The sequence below is a fragment of the Schistocerca serialis genome, chromosome 3 (genome assembly GCF_023864345.2).
Source record: "Schistocerca serialis cubense isolate TAMUIC-IGC-003099 chromosome 3, iqSchSeri2.2, whole genome shotgun sequence".
In the NCBI taxonomy this organism is placed as follows: domain Eukaryota; kingdom Metazoa; phylum Arthropoda; class Insecta; order Orthoptera; family Acrididae; genus Schistocerca; species Schistocerca serialis.
The window spans coordinates 915,654,846-915,671,475 of record NC_064640.1 but is presented as its reverse complement, the minus strand read 5'-3'; the positions used below and the strand labels follow the sequence as shown (position 1 = coordinate 915,671,475).

The 16,630-nt window shown below is 35.2% G+C and overlaps 1 protein-coding gene across 2 annotated transcripts in view; it reads left to right on the top strand.

Moving 5' to 3' along the window:
• LOC126471173 (apolipophorins) overlaps positions 1–16,630 on the top strand; it is a 124,141-nt gene that overhangs the window by 49,044 nt on the left and 58,467 nt on the right. For both annotated transcript variants that reach the window (XM_050099277.1, XM_050099278.1), the window contains exons 17-27: positions 433–638; positions 855–1,004; positions 2,542–2,751; positions 2,953–3,027; positions 5,475–5,686; positions 7,644–7,773; positions 9,254–9,417; positions 9,683–9,888; positions 9,986–10,118; positions 12,377–12,621; positions 13,854–14,238. In XM_050099277.1, coding sequence (XP_049955234.1) covers positions 433–638; positions 855–1,004; positions 2,542–2,751; positions 2,953–3,027; positions 5,475–5,686; positions 7,644–7,773; positions 9,254–9,417; positions 9,683–9,888; positions 9,986–10,118; positions 12,377–12,621; positions 13,854–14,238 — 2,116 coding nt within the window. The remainder of the gene's footprint in view (positions 1–432; positions 639–854; positions 1,005–2,541; positions 2,752–2,952; positions 3,028–5,474; positions 5,687–7,643; positions 7,774–9,253; positions 9,418–9,682; positions 9,889–9,985; positions 10,119–12,376; positions 12,622–13,853; positions 14,239–16,630) is intronic.

The window sequence follows — 16,630 nt, the reverse complement described above, 5'->3', positions numbered from 1 at the left end:
TAATAATAATAATATACAAACATTTTCAAAATAGTTATTAATTTATTTTGCCGGATGTATGTTTAAAAAAAAAAAAGTCATAAAATTCTTTCCTTAAAAGCTCTTTAGTGCCAAAATATAGTAAATAATTTAGAGCAGTACCTTTGCGCAAAATGTTTGTTTGAATTGACTGTAATCAACCTTTTTCTGCTTGTTCATGTACTGTTATATTTTATTTGCATATCCAAAAGATGAAATTGCTTTATCTTGCTATTCAACTTTGTATGTTCAGCTCACTTAGCGCTATGAAGGTAGCTTTTTCACTTTATTTTCTTTTATATGTCTCTGTCCCCTTGTATGATAGTTTAATGAGAAAAATGTGTTGTAGCATCATGAACTGTCATGCAAGAGATACATCACACTAAAATTTAATTTTTTTGAAACACTTTACAGAAATGACTACAAACAGTATCGTGGGTGTTTCGACCAGTTATCTCCAGTGAGTGGTTTGACATTCTGTGGTAATGTGAGTGTTCCTTGGGTTTCACCAACACATGCTGCTGCCTTTTATCCTCTTAATGGGCCTAGTCATCTGTCTGTCAGTATTGAGGCTGATGATGTATCAGAATACCACTTCCGTGCTGAACTTAAGAAGGACGGTATGTCCACAATTACAGATATTTACTGCAAAATATTATCAATAAGAAAAGATTTACAAAATATGTATCACATAAATATTGTTATTAATCTTCATTGTGAATACTGATAGTAAAAATATGCTGCTGATCAGATATGAAATAAATAACTGGATTTGAAGCCCTCAGAAAAACGTATGGCATTTAATTTGAGTATTTATCTTTGAATTTAATTTTCAGGGTCAGCATTTAAATCTGCTGAAGTTCTCTTTGATACACCTGGCTCTGGTGCTGATCGTAAAGTGTTGTTGCTAGTTGAAAGAAAAGAAAAACCTCATCAAGGAGTCACAGCAACTCTGAAATCTGCATGGAAAGAAGTTGTTGCTGAAGGTAAAATGTGTTGTTTTTTGTGGTTCATGTGTTCTTAGTATTATAATTTTTGTGGGTTGAGAAGTTAGAGTCATTATTGGAGGGGGAAATAATGAGATTATTTTATGATTTTTTTTGTTAAATACTTACTTTGGAATAATTAGTGCATTTGTCTTGAAAGATGATGCATTCACTTTTGCAATGAAATAAAACTGTCATTGGCACACATACTAGAATTTCTGCCCAAATTTCAAGTTGATGTCATTGAAGTAGATGAGTATCATATTATAGTTCTTTTTTCCAATAGCACTCTACACAGCCTTTTATGGGATATTGTCATGTTGAAGGAAACGTCTTTCCTCTGATATTGACCTAGTCTGTGCAGCCAGTAATAGCAAAGCTTTCAATTGAGTGGTATGCAAGCCATTTGAAGTTCCAAATAACTTCTAAGACTAACTTGCTTTCAAAACACAAATATTGAAGTTTTGGCCTTAGTTTTACTGCTTTACCTATATTACACACAGGCTATGGGTATATTCTCAAAATATTATTATGTTTGATCTAGATGTCAGCAGTCTTGGGTAAAATATATGCTTTTTCCAACTTCTCTAGGACATACTAACTATGTGCACTTCAGATGATGTATGAAGAATGGACAATAAATGACACATATTCATTGGTCTGTCTTTCATACAGTAAGAAAGTATTTAGACTAAAAAAGTTAACTGTTATAAGAAACTATGTAGGAGTGTTCCACATGGAGTGCCGCAGCAGGTTTTCTGCTATCATAATCATCTTACAGTCAGTTATTATTTAAGATCATTTTTCCTAGGATACATTAGTTTTCAAAAGCCACTGACCTAAAGCTCAGTCTTCTAGACTGTTATTCACTTTTAATCACACAAATTATTTCAAATACTTGCTGAAATAATAGCTGAAGCAACTTAAAAATACTTTATTGTTGTTTTCAAATATAATAGAAAAGTTCTGGTAGAATGTAAAGAAATTAGGTGTAAAGGAGGGTGTAAAGGAGAAAATATTCTCTCTCTCTCTCTCTCTCTCTCTCTCTCTCTCTCTCTCTCTCACACACACACGCACACACACACACACACACAAATAAAAAGACAATGTTATCATTCTTTTTTATGTGCCTGTCAACAACTCATCTTTTATACTACTTCGTGAACTGTCTCCTTTACCCCTAATTTATTTGCTGTTGGTTTCATCATGCTTGGTGTTTTCCTGTAGTTTATAAGAAAGTACATATGACCATTGTCTCACTGTCTTCCTCAGTTAACCTTACTATGATATGGTTGAAGTTTTATAGCTTGCCCAAACACCTCAGTTGTGTTCTAGAACTGATGTATTTAACTGCGTGTACTTTGTGAATTTTCAGTAATTTGATAATATGTAGCTGCTGACATAGAGCAATATGAAGTAGTTTATCTGAAGTGAGGCAAGAAAGCACACATAAAAAAGTTGCTAATACTTTATGAAATGTACTGATTTGATACTATTGTAAAGAAACTCTCATTAAAGTAGCCTTCTTATTCTACAGGTCTCTTAATAGATGATAACAATGAAAAGTCAGTGTCAGCCAAACTTGTTATTGATGCAGATGAATATTCAGTCAAGGGTGGTGTTAAAATTTCTGGCAATCCAAACCGCCAAGTATACAGACCAGTCCTTGAATATAAAGCTCCTTCTAAGGAAAATAATGCAAAAGTTAAAAAGGCACATAAGACACCAGAAGGAATTACTGTTGATGGTATGTAAAATCAAATTATTATTGTGTTGATTTTGCACAAGGGAAGACTGTTAGTAACATTACTTTTGACAAAAACCACACCTTAATGTATTTTCTGATCTTTCAAATTTAATGTAACGCTAACAAAATTCAACATTTTCGTTCAAGTAAGTATCTTACAAAAGTTCCTCTGAACCAAGTATGCTTTTATTTTATTTTCAGGAGCAATTGTGGTTGAAAGGGATTATGGCAAGAATAAATACACATTCCAAGATCTGGCCCTGAAGACACCGAAGGGTAAGTATTTCATCTGCCAGCAATTTCTTTAATTTTATTGAGGCTAATGTTCTGTTAATTAACAAGGAAATTCCAATCCCAAAATTAAAAGCAGAATATTGCTGATTTTTCAGATGAATGTTTAAAATTTAGTAGGGTCTTATAGTATTTAATGTCATTAAATGTTTACAACTGTTTGTTCCTGACTGCCGCATCATTAGTTTTTCTTCTCATATTTCAATATGTCATCTTGCTGCATTTTGTCATTTTAGCTTCTTCTGCTCTCCCTTCTTTATTTTCATTATTTATTTGTCCATTGACTGTTTTGAACAGTGGTGTGGGACACATCAAAGTACATGTCATACACAGCTCTAATCACTTAACCATAAATAAATTAGATACTCAGTTACTATCGTAGCTGGTCTAGAAACATTCACACACAATACATATACTTAATTGATCCATTCATAATAACTTCATTGTTATCATGATCTTACACTATTATCTTCATTTTTCCAACCAAAACTACAGACAGAATCTTGCTACTCTTTTTTGTCTGACTGACCACATACAGTTGCAGCATACCCAAATGGATTTGCAAAACAATAAAAAAACAAGTCCTAAATAGAGTTATTTTTAATTCTACTCTCAATTTCATTTCCTCTTCCAACCTCTTGAGGTATGATAACAATTCATTCTAAAGTAACATTTATTGTGGATCACACACTTTTTGAGATTGTGTTCTTTTTACACATTCTGTGTGAAAGCTTGTACAGTTACATGTAGTGTAGCAATGGTAATAAACATTTATTTGCAAGTCGCCAAGGTAGACTGTGACCATAAACACACTTTTTGTACTTCTGTAATTTAAATATTTATTTTAAATGAAACTTGATTTTGTAACTAATCCAATAGTACTTAAAGTATTCAATTCTGACATCTTCCATGATGCAGAGATCTGAATACCTAAATTATTTCAGTCTGACATATTCTGCTGTGCAGACATTTGAAAACCTTATTGAAGCAAAGCAGACTGAATTGTCTGTGAAGGTTTAATTATATACTATTCTCAATGTATTTTCTGGTCAACATGCATTCTCACCAGTTTCATGGTATGTGCTATTGCAAAGTCTGACCCACTGAACATCATATCTAGGTTTGCAATTTTCCAGTCTGTGTGTAATTATTTCATTCTCATTAACTGTAAATCTATTGCATCAAAATTCATCAGTAAGTTTGTACAAAGCTTCACCTATGTTGCTCACTATTATTAAATAATCTATGAACAACATGAATTATAGTTACACTGTTGTGGGTGTATATGTTGCCTATGTAACTGGGTAATAGTAAAGGATGAAGCACACTGCATTGTAGTACACAAATTTTAACTAGTGTTTTTCATTGAGTACCAATTGGTAATTATGACTGGATCTAACTGATGCACATTTCGTAACCTACATATTGTACATGTGAATGATTCAAGCCACACTTTTCCTACCCCTTAGATTCCATGTACTTCCAGTTTGTCTAAAATAATTGCATAATAAACAGTATTTAATGCTTTGGAGAGCTCTAAAATGAGTCCTACCACTTATTCATTACTTTTGTAGAATTATCATTGTTTCATCAATGTAATCCATTAAAAGCATTTATCTGTTTCGTCCTGGTTAAAATTCATATTGATTACAGTTCTGTAGTTAAATACTTAGTGACCCACTGCTTCATTAATCTCTCTGATACTTTGGAGAATGCTGATAAATTATTTTTCATCTTTATACCTGTTACCGCTTTTGAATAATGGTTTCACCTTTTTAAATTTCAATTTCTGTAGAAACAGTTCTTCAGTTAATTATATATAAGCAATATGTTTGATATCATAGCTCAAGTATACATTTATCGAAAAGGATAGTAAGAAGACAAATTTATTACCTCACACTTTTACTGGTTATGCCCCAAATACTAGTGATGATTAAAGTTTCATACCACTATATTACTACCATAAATTCAGTGTTCTGTGAAGCTATCATGGGTTGCTGCGATACTTTTCACAGTTCATAAAACTGTAACTATGAGGCATTTCATGAGTACTGGATGTATTTCCAACCATATTGTTTCGAAATTAGTCCTTTTGCCACTGTCATTGATAGCAACAATACATTTATTATCCAGTTGCTAAGTGACTTCAATCCATTCTGTAAATAGAGAGAGATAAACAGTAATTAACAAATCTCACTGGAATTCTTTGTTTCTATTATTGGTTTTCCATGTCCATTCAGCATTATCACATATGGAAGTATGATCAGTAAGTTATTATCTAGTACAGCCTGAGTCAATGTTTTGGGATAAAGGCCCTGCTTGTTGATGTAAGTTTCATATATCTCAACAGTTTTCATGTAGCTTTTGACATTCTTTGTATTTTGTGTGATGTCACCTCAATTAACTGCAGGTACAAATATTTTTCATTGCAGGAACATACGCTATCAATGGGTATCTGGATATTACTCCAAGGAATTATGCTTTTGACCTGAAACTTTCAGTGGACAAAAATGAACTTAATGTTAATGGCCATCTGAATTATGCTGAACCAAGAAGCATAGATATTGCTCTTGAAGTTACTTCTCCACAGTACCCTGACTATGGTTATGGTTTCCAACTAATTAACAAAAGAGGAGATGATTCAGTAAGTACAGAGTAGTGAATATCCTTATGAATGAATTTAAGTACTGTGTAATAATGTTCTGTCAACATAATCACTACCAGTACCTTGGTACTTTTTCTGAAAAAATTTTTTACATTAGGACTTTGCAATTTTGAAATTGTTATATTTCTTCAGCTGAGAAATTTTGTCTGTTTCCATCATCAGATATTCATTCATTCATCCATCAAATTTCATAGATCCCATCACGAAGGAAAATACAGGGTACACACACATACATATGGTACAATGGTACAGTTGACTCTGAGAAGCTCATCTGCAGAAACCAGCACGGTTTTAGGAAATAGCGGTCATGCAAAACACAGCTGGCCCTCTTTGTGCATGATATACAACAGGCTCTAGATACCGGCTCCCAGGTGGATGCCATATTTCTCGACTTTTGAAAGGTGTTCAACTCAGTTCCGCAGTGTCGCTTCCTACAAAAGTGCGTGCTTACGGTCTATCTAATGACATAAGTGGTTGGATAGAAAGTTTTCTAACAGACAGGGAGCAGTATGTCATCCTGAATGGGGTAACTTCAACAGAAACAAGAGTAACTTCAGGTGTGCTCCAGGACAGTGTAATAGGTCCTCTGCTTTTTATGATTTACATAAACGATCTGGTTGATGGTATTGACAGCGGCCTTAGACTGTTTGCCAATGATGCTATAGTCTACAGGAAAGTAGTATCACACGAAAGTTGTGAACAAATCAATGAGGATTTGCAGAAAATAAATGTGTGGTGTAATGACTGGCAGTTATCTCTCAATATTAGTAAGTGCAACCTACTGCGTATAACAAGGTGAAAATCCCCATTAATGTATGAGTACAAAATAAATGATCAGTCTTTGGAAGCGGTAACATCAGTGAAGTATCTGGGTGAGACTATTCGAAATGAACTCAAATGGAATGATCAGATTACACAAGTAACGGGTAAGGTGGACTCTAGATTGCAGTTTATTGGTAGAATCCTGAAGCGATGCAGTCCTTCAACAAAGGAAATAGCTTACAATACATTAGTTCGTTCAGTCTTAGAGTACTGTTCGTCTGTATGGGACCCTTACCAGTTGGGTCTGATTCAAGAGATTGAGAAGGTCCAAAGAGGAGCAGCAAGATTCATGACTGGTACATTTACCCATCGCAAGAGCGTTACAAATCTCATAGAAAGGTTGGAGTGGGACACACTTGCAGATAGACGATGCACTAAACAGAAGGAGCTGCTCACTAAATTCCGAAATCCAATCTTTGCCGAGGATGTAGAGCATATATTATAACCACCAACTTTCAAATTGTGTAATGATCATCATTCAAAGGTAAGGGAAATAAGAGCTCGTACTGAGGCGTTCAGACAGTCGTTTTTCCCTCGCGCAATCCACGAGTGGAACAGATGGGGGGAAATATGACTTTGGCACGAATTGTGCCCTCTGCCACACACCGCTTGGTGGCTAGTGGAGTATATATGTAGATGTAGATGTAGAATGGTGCAGTGTTGCTGTACAGGTAGAGACAAAGAAGGAGGAGGGGAGGGAGAGAGAGAGAGAAAGGGAGAGAGAGAGAGAGACAGAGACAGACAGAGAGAGAGAGAGAGAATTTGTTAAAAAGATAGTTAAGTTTTCAGTCTTGTCCGTGTGCTTTTTGATGACTCAATGCCTCTGTTATTCAGTGAGTTGTCTCCCTTGCTCCTATGTTATGTACTTGCAAAATGTAACTCTAGTAATGTTATCCAGCTGGATATGAAAAACAATTTAAACAATTGGTTCTTTGTCTGTATAGTTTATAAAAAATATAGAAAACTCAACAATAGTTAGAACCACTGCATACAAAATGTCTCTCTTTGTCATAGTGTGCACCAAAAATGTTGTTTCAACCACAATAAGTTTTCCAGCACCATAAAATGCACAGAACTGATTGCGTCAGCATTTATATTATTTTAAAATTTTCAGAGTGACAGCAAGATTATATTAGCTTCTGGAAGAGATCTGAAGAGTGATAGATCGAGGATCATTATTGAACATTTCATTAAAGGCAAATATGAGACCCTGGACAAGTTCAACCTAGAAACATCAGCGAAAGGTAAGGAAGAGTTAAGCAAAGTAAATAGCACCATAACTGTTTGATTATCTTTAGTACTGTTGTACTGTAGTAATTAAATCTGAAGTAATTTTTTATTTGTTGATATGTACTTGTCATTGTATGCCTGTACTGAATTTCTAAAGACTATCTGAGCTTGTACTATGCCTCTAAGTACCACAATATTGGAGAAGAATTAAACTCTAATATTATTTTTGGCTCGGACCAGAACTTTTATCTGTTTGATATGTTAAACATTCATCAGATACAACCAAAATGTGTTCTTAACAGTCCTGCAAAACATATCTAAAATGCTATCAGCATGCTCATTCACCTCTTCTCTAAGAGAGAAATTCTTTCAGATTGTCTCTTATATCAGTTTCTTTCAAGTTTTTAACAGTTTCTGCAGAGTATAGCTGATTTGCCACCTGTACCATCTCTAATATACTTTCCACCACTCTATATTTCACCATTTCAGTCTTAGAAATAACAATTTTTGTTGTTAATACAAACTACAGTTACCTTTTTGATTTCGTCACATTGTTATGCTATGTCATATTGCTTGCTTAACAATCAGTTATACAGCTGTTTCTTTATGCGAATGATTTACTGTCCTTCCATTATTGTATTACCTCATGATTATCACCTCCTTGGAATGTATATTTTATTCCACTATAAAAATTTGGTTTGCATCATGATAGTCAAAAATTTCATTATAAAACCTTTTCAGCATCAGTGAAGTGATGGTACACCACTTTTATTACTGTATAATTAGTAAGAACTTTATTAGAACTTTTTTTGCACAATTACTGCTATCATCTGTTTGTACTGAAAATGAGATGCATACTATAATAATTAGTTTGGGGTAGTCTTTTACACAAAGTCATACCAGTCTGTTTTGCATAGCTGCTCCATGGCTACAACATTTGCATCTTTTTAGTTTGTGTTTTGGATAATTATTATTTTTCGTATCAGTTTTACTAATGCAGATTTCTACCACTGGTCTGGAATATCCTGAAAATACTGGGCTTTTACATAAATTCCACATTATATCAGCAGATAAGGTACAAAGTAAAAATGACCTTTGCAGAATACAGATACAAGCTGCATGGTTAGAATAAACATTGAAATATAAACATACTTTGAAATTGGTAAAACAGCTGTCAGTATTCCAAGTATGGTTGTAATTAGCTCTTTGCTTCTTTCTGTAGGTTGTGTAAATTAATTTAATGATACTGAATGCTTCATGATGGGTAGAGTTATAGCATCAGAAAAAAAGAACTTGATCAGACAGACAGTTTAGAGAGAGAGAGAGAGAGAGAGAGAGAGAGAGAGAGACTGGCACATTCAACACCAGTAATTCTCTTGGTCTGAGAAATACAGCTTTTGTAAATGTCTAAATTTTGTTCTCATCCATCAAATACATTTTTAACTTCAGTAGATCCACAGAATTACTAATGCAATGGTTTTATTTTCACTGCAGTCATAGGTACTGGACATGAAATTCTTGGAAAATTTGAAATCAGTTCTAAGCCCAGGCATCTTGAGTATGACCTGAAACTTGGGTATGATGCACTAGAGCTGAGCTCCAGTTTGGTTGCTAAAAGAGACATAAAAGCCCCTGACGATTACGAATTAAAATTTTCAGTAAGTAAAATTTTCACTAATTCATTGCACTTTTCATGTGGATGTGAAACATTATTTTCAAATGACCACTACTGAGATACATTTTATTACATGAAAAATTGCTTCTTCAAAAAATTAAACAATATTTTAAAAAAGCCAATTTCAAGGCTTTCAGTTGTCTTTGGAGGTAGTCAGGATTTAAGTTAATAATTTGAATTTATGTAAATCAGGATGTTCTCATTATGTAGAAAGAAAAATTTCATCCTCTCTACTTCATTTATTACAGGCAAAAATTCTTGACAATAGTATCCGGATTGAAAGTTCTCGTGAAGTGAAGCCCAAGGATGATTCTGTATTCCTAAACACACTAATAGTGCTATCAGGAAAAAAATATGAGCTCCAGGTTGATATCAAGTCTGCAACTGAAGATGAATATCACACTTCCTTGAAAGCTGAAAGCACCTTGAAGATTGAAGGAAAAACTTCAGTCAGGTTTGTGTTTCAGTCATTGGACTGTACAAGAAGTGGAAAAAGATTTGTATTGATAACTTCACTACTATTTCAAATTTATTTTTCTGTTTGTTTATAGATTAATCACGGAATTCACAACAGATGCCCAAGCTGTAAATGCACATGTTAAACTGTCAAGTGAAGGAGAAGATTCCTTTGAAATTGTTTACAAACTCAATAGAGGTTCTGGAAATCCGAGTGGCAATGCTAAGGTAATTAAAATTATGACAGAGTATAAGACAAAAGATATTTTCAGGATGTTTTTAGATAAGTCAGAATACCATTAATAATAGCTGACTGCATTACATGAAACAATAATAAAGAGTTATGTCAGTGAAAGTAAATTATTAATGAATCATCTGATGATTACACTAAGTTTATTGGGATTTTTCTTACTCTGTTAATGGGTTATTGAATAATAGGTCCAGTTCACCTCTTCTTTAGTTGCATAAAAAACAGCTTTCATTTTCTGTATGCTTTCCTCTGTATTGTTTTCATGTATTTTTGTATCATTATTGGTAAAATTTAGAAGAGTAAATTATATCACTGATGTATTTTTAAATATGTGTTACTGGAGTATAATAACCTGTATCTGAATGTTTATTTCCTCATGTAACACATCTTCTTTTGTTCTATATATAGGTATGAGTAATTTTCCATGCTTCTTCGCAGTATTAGATTTTATATTCTACATTTTCATGTATTTTCTAATTTATAGTAGATATAATACATAATAATAACAAACCTTGATTCATAGTTTGGTTTCTGTTCTGTTGCTGCAACAAGAATACTTTTAACATTGTCTGTAACACTGTTTTTAAATTATTATTGATAAGCAGTTTCAAGGTTATTTAGGTTACAATGTTTCATTGATACCAAGGTCCTTAAAGAAGGGCAACAGGCTTAGAGTTGGCAAGAATCAAGAAGGAAACAACCATAGCTTTGCTGAAGGACCAACACAGCAACTGAATAAGTGATAACTCCCCAGAAAATTTAAATCATGTGGCTGAATGGAAATATGATCTTTGATTCCAAGATATAGATGTCAGAGAAATTAATGAACTATAGTACATTTTCAAAGGCAGTATTGAAGGAGTTCAGGGAAGCACTACTATAGCTGAAATACAAGCACTACTATAGTTGAAATGCAGCGTTTTAATACATACAAAGCGGTTACTACAAATGTTCAAGAAGCTTCTTTGGTAAACCATCATCACCAGTTTTGTAAAACCTTGTCACCAGTTTTGTAAAGGTCTTGTTTCTACTGCTGTGGAGGCCGAGTTGCCACTGTTGTTATGGTAGGCCGAGTTTGTGGAACGGCTTCTGGTGCAGTACACTGCTAAGACAATTTCTCCCTACTTCAATTACACAGCTATGCCCCAGGGTCAGGTAACAGGATAGGAGAATGAAGGGTCTACAACATTCCAAAAAATTAGTAACAAAGTCACAGAAATGAGTTAAAAATGTTTACTTATCTTTGTGACTTGTCAGATAATGAAATCTGCAACACTGCATGTAATACAACACAAAAACGCCCACAGTGGCTAAGTGCAAATAATCATAGGTAAAGTTCATTGTACACAGCAAATGCAATTCACAAGAACTGTCTGTTCACTTCTAAGAGTTCAATAAACAACATTTCCTGTCTAAGACAGCCCTGGATGATGATCTATAACCAAGTGTGCAAGAGCTGCTCTTGTGTTTCCGAGTAGGCTTCTGTCTGTTGTCGTCTGGTCATTGGCAGATTTTACTCGGCCAGCAGTTGGCTGAGGCGAAGTTGATATCTTCATCCTCAGCACTGCCTGTGGTGCTGGTGGAACTCGTGTAAGTGGCGATTCTCTATGGCACTGGCACCAGCTTGCATCTTTGCATCTGTCGTGCTTTGCCCTGGTTGTGTCTTGTTTGGATGACACAACAGCTTCAGTGAAAATTTTCAGTAGGGGAAAGGAAAAAAAAAAATTAGCTTACAAAATGTTGTTGCAAATTTGGAGAACAAGTATTTCATATAGGTTTGGAAACATTCTGTTGCTTCCATTGCATACACCAGACTTCAGCCTGTGTATGAGTAGAACTGGAAATATTGGGAATATGATGTGGTTACAACTGTGGAAAACAAAAACTTACAGGAAAATCATAAATATATGATTCTGGAACAAGAAAATTTGATATAGCTGGATATGGCAAGGTAGTGGAGGAGGAATTTTGGAACTATTCACAAACGTAAATTACAAACAAAGATACAGTCAAATTTACAGATACTGAGAGCACCTCACTTCTTGGCAGGGTGATTATCAGTAATTGTATGCTTGTCTTTTGCAGAACCAGAAACACTTCTCATTTTGAATGGAACTTGTAGCAGTTGAAGCAAAATATGAGTTTCATATGTTACATGATCATAGTAACAATATAGTAGTTAGATGCTTACTGTTACACATAATATACTAATATATATATATCCTGCTAATTATAGCTGTTTGTGAAAAACTACCTGGATGGAACTGTAACATTCAAATACAACAATGGAGTTGGAACTGGCACTCTGCAGATTGATGTACCAAAACTGCACCGTAAAATTAAAGCAACTGGAGATCTTACACTGTCTGGATCACAGCGTTCTGCAGCAATTGATTTGTACTGGGATGCTGATAGAGATCAATCAAAACAGTTGCATTTTAAGACTGAGAATGATGTTAAAGAAAAATCAATTGACTCAAAGTAAGTCTTATATATAATTCAGTTTTATATCAGATTTTTGTTGTTCACAATAATAACAACAGCAAATTACAGGAAATAATCATGTAAAAAAGAATTTTGTTTGTAGGAGCATTTTACCTTGAATGAAAGTGAAATAATTTAGTATAATCTTCACAACAGCTTTCAGTTAAAAAATTAACTATGTGTTTATCTGCATTTCACTAAATTCTTCGTCTTCTTCTCTGCTACTCCTTGTGTCTCCTCAGAGGAATTTGGGATGTTCTACTTCACCTAAATTCCACGTATTTTTAGATGTCTTATTCTCATAACTGAATTTGTAGAAACCTTAGTATAAGAAAATTTGATATAGCTGGATATGAAAAGGTGTGGAGGAGGAATTTTGGAACTGCATAGAAATATATAAGGGGCAGTCAAATGAAAATGAGACTGACGGATATTTATTACTTCAAAAGTGAACACCATAACAGTTAATATATTTATCCCTCTGTGGGATAATACAGTTAATGCCTTCATAGAAAAATGGTTGCAGTTGCTTAAAGAACCATGATGGTACCTAGGCATGCACCTCTTCATCTGAAGCAAGTTGGTGGTGGCAAATGTCTTTTTTTAGGGCTCCAAACATATGGGGAAATTGCAAGGACAGATCCACATGTTGCCAGTGTTGTTTCAACAATGCTGCAGAAGTTTTGCTGGGAAGCTCTTACACATCACCCATACAGTCCTGATTTCTCCCCATGAAATTTGTGTATTTTTCTAGCCCTGAAGAAAGATATTCATCACCATCGATTTGCTTCAGATGAAGAGCTGCACACCTGAGTACAATCATGGTTCCATAGGCAACTGCAAACATTTTTTCCATAAAGGCATTGACCACCTTGTCTCAAATTGTTTCAGTGTTGCAATCTGATATTATATTTCATCTGTTGATAACAACAAATTCTTGCCATAGCCACAGGAGTGTGCATTTGGGTGTCTGTGTGGTTGGGTATGTGAATATGCATACTATTGGTGGATAAAGAGCTAGTGTGAATCACATTCTTTGTTGCTTGTCACTCTATGCATCAATCTGCTATATGTGAGTGGTTGTCTTTCCCTTATTTTACATTATTAAGCTATAAACAAAAATGTTCTCTGTGCACATACTAGAGTAACTGCCAAAATAATCCTTATATTAGAGTCCTTCTGATATTATAGTGCTATAGTTTACTCATTCAATATGTTTACACTTTAAGGAACACATTAAGACTACTGGATCAGCTAACAACACTGAACTTCAAAGGAAGCCTTTCTGGAGCAATAGATGATGGTAAACTGGAAGGAGAGGGTGAACTGATACTTCCAACTGGAAGATACTTAGGTTTTAAATTTGGAAGAGCACTACATCTTACACAGGCTGATACTAAACTGGGTCTTCACCTTCAAGCAGAAGATCGTGAGAGTGCTTCTAGTAGTCAGCCAAAGTGGAAGACAGACTTCTTACTTGAATCTGGTCTAACAAGAGATTCATTTCAAGGAGAATCAAAGTTTTTGTTTGAAACAGAAGGAAAGCATGATCTGAAACTGTTCTTGTCTGGAAAATTACTTCCACAGGGAGAGAAAAAACTAATTTCTGGACAGGTAAGTACAGCCCTCTTGCTATGAGTGGATGTATTTATCAGAGGGAAGATAATTTTTTGTTTCAGAATAAAAATAGGATTATTGTTTTTTAAATGTTTTCAATTTTCAAGATCACTTAAGAAGAAGTATCATTTAATAATAGACTTTCTGAAATACATAATGTTACCTTGTTTGATGCAGGGAACAGCCAGACAGAATGGTATATTCCATTATAACATGCAAACCACGTTAAGATTGCACATACACTTACATCAGTGAACATTGGCAGGACAAACATACAACCCAGCATGCTGGTTATCCATAATGTTTCCTTTTTATCTCCTTTAGCACCAGCATTACCAAACAAGAAAGGAAAAACCTTACAGTATTGTTGGCTTGGTACCTCCAAATTGTAGGAGCAGCTGCCTAATCTGAAAGTGTTTCCCTCTTCTTCACAAAAGGGCCCCTTTCCTCATTGTGTATGAGTGTTGTGTCTTATGTGTGCCTCATCGAGTGTAGGTGACTCTAATGCAGGGCTTTTCAACTGGCCAGTTTTGAGCACGAGTACTCGCGTCTGCTCAGGCACGTGCTCGCAAGCAGGTGCAAGGTCGCCGAGTAGGCAGGGAGGGGAGGGAGGGGAAATGCACGCGCACGTTTGAATAGGGCTGCAGCATGCCTATTGAATTCGCACCGACTGTGTAACGTTTAAAGTACTACGATCAGCTCAAACAGTCACTTCGCTGGTTAAGAATCATGTCAAGTCACCGTTGTGTAACCCCAACCATGCTTTCGCAGTTCAACCCCCATTGTGAGGAATTGTATCTTTTTACAGAAAAAGATGGTGTTGCAAAATGTTTAGTATGTCACAAAACGCTGAATTCTTTTAGGAAATTTAATTTGCAGTGACATTATATGTCGTACCACATGAAAGACTACAGAAGTGGAAAATGTGATGGACCAGTTTGTGCACAGGAATTTATTAAACTGAAAAGGAAGCTATCCGAAGAAGATCTGGACGACGAAGAAAAATCAACTGAGACAGCTCTCAGAGTGAGTTACAAAATTGCTTTGCTTTTAGCAAAATCCCTGCGCCCCTTCACTGATGGCAATTTAATAAAAGAATGTTTGGTAGTTGCAGCGGAACATTTGTGTCCATCTCAAGTTGAGCAGTTTTGGATTGTGCCATTATCTAACATGACCATTATGCATCGCATACAGGACATGGCAGACGACGTCCAGAGCCAGCTTGCAAATATCTGTAAAGATCTTATGGCGTATTCTCTAGCTCTGGATGAAAGTGTTGAGATCACTGGAACAGCGCAGCTTGCCACATTTATTAGAGGTGTTAATAGAGATCTTCAGGTGAGGGACGAGCTCCTCGATGTAGTAGCCATGAAGAACATTACAACCGGAGGTGATATTTTAAGTAGTGTTGAAGAAAGTGTTGAAAATATAGGATTGTCGTGGAATTCTTTAGTTTCAGTGTCTACAGACGGTTCACCAGCGATGACAGGGAAAAAATCAGGTTTCGTTGCGCTGTTGAAGGAGAAAATGCAAAAACTGACCATGCCGAATGAAATAAGGTGCGTTCACTGTGTGATCCACCAGGAAAACTTATGTGCAAAGAGTATCGCTCTAAGAAATGTGATGGGTGTTGTTGTTCGTACAACCAATTATATAAGGAAGCATGGGCTACAACACAGGCTATTTAAAAGCTTCCTTGAGGATGTAGAAAGCCAGTATGGTAGCCTGCCTTATTACAGCGAGGTCCGCTGGCTTAGTCGTGGCGAATTATTAAAAAGATTTTTTTGCCTATTAGATGAGATAAATATGTTCATGGAAATAAATAACATGTGTGTTCCTGAATTGAAATTCATGGAAATGTGATCTCGCGTTCTTAGCAGATTTAACTAGCCATCTGAATGCTTTGAACATTTCACTACAAGGTAAAGATCTGCTAATTACTCATTTCATAGATCGAATACGAGCTTTTAAAATGAAATTGACACTTTGGGTGAGTCAGCTGGAAACAGGAAATCTAGCTCATTTTCCTAAATTATCATCCATGCAATTTGTTCACAAAGACTGTGAACGTTATTCACATAGTTTAGTTGCCCTTAAGGAAGAATTAGATCAACACTTTCAAGATCTGACAGCACTAGACATTGATTCTGATCTGTTCTCCTCTCCATATTCAGCGAATATTGAAGAGATTCATCCTGAGCTGCAACAAGAAATTATTGACCTGCAGTGTGACAGAGAATACAGAGACAAATTTCAGAACAAGAAAAACATTTTGGAATTCTACAGACAATTCCCTTAGGATAGATTTCCTCGTTTGCACAAACTGGCGGCTACAATAATATCAATGTCCGGTTCCACGCATGTTTGTGAACAACTGTTCTCTGCAATG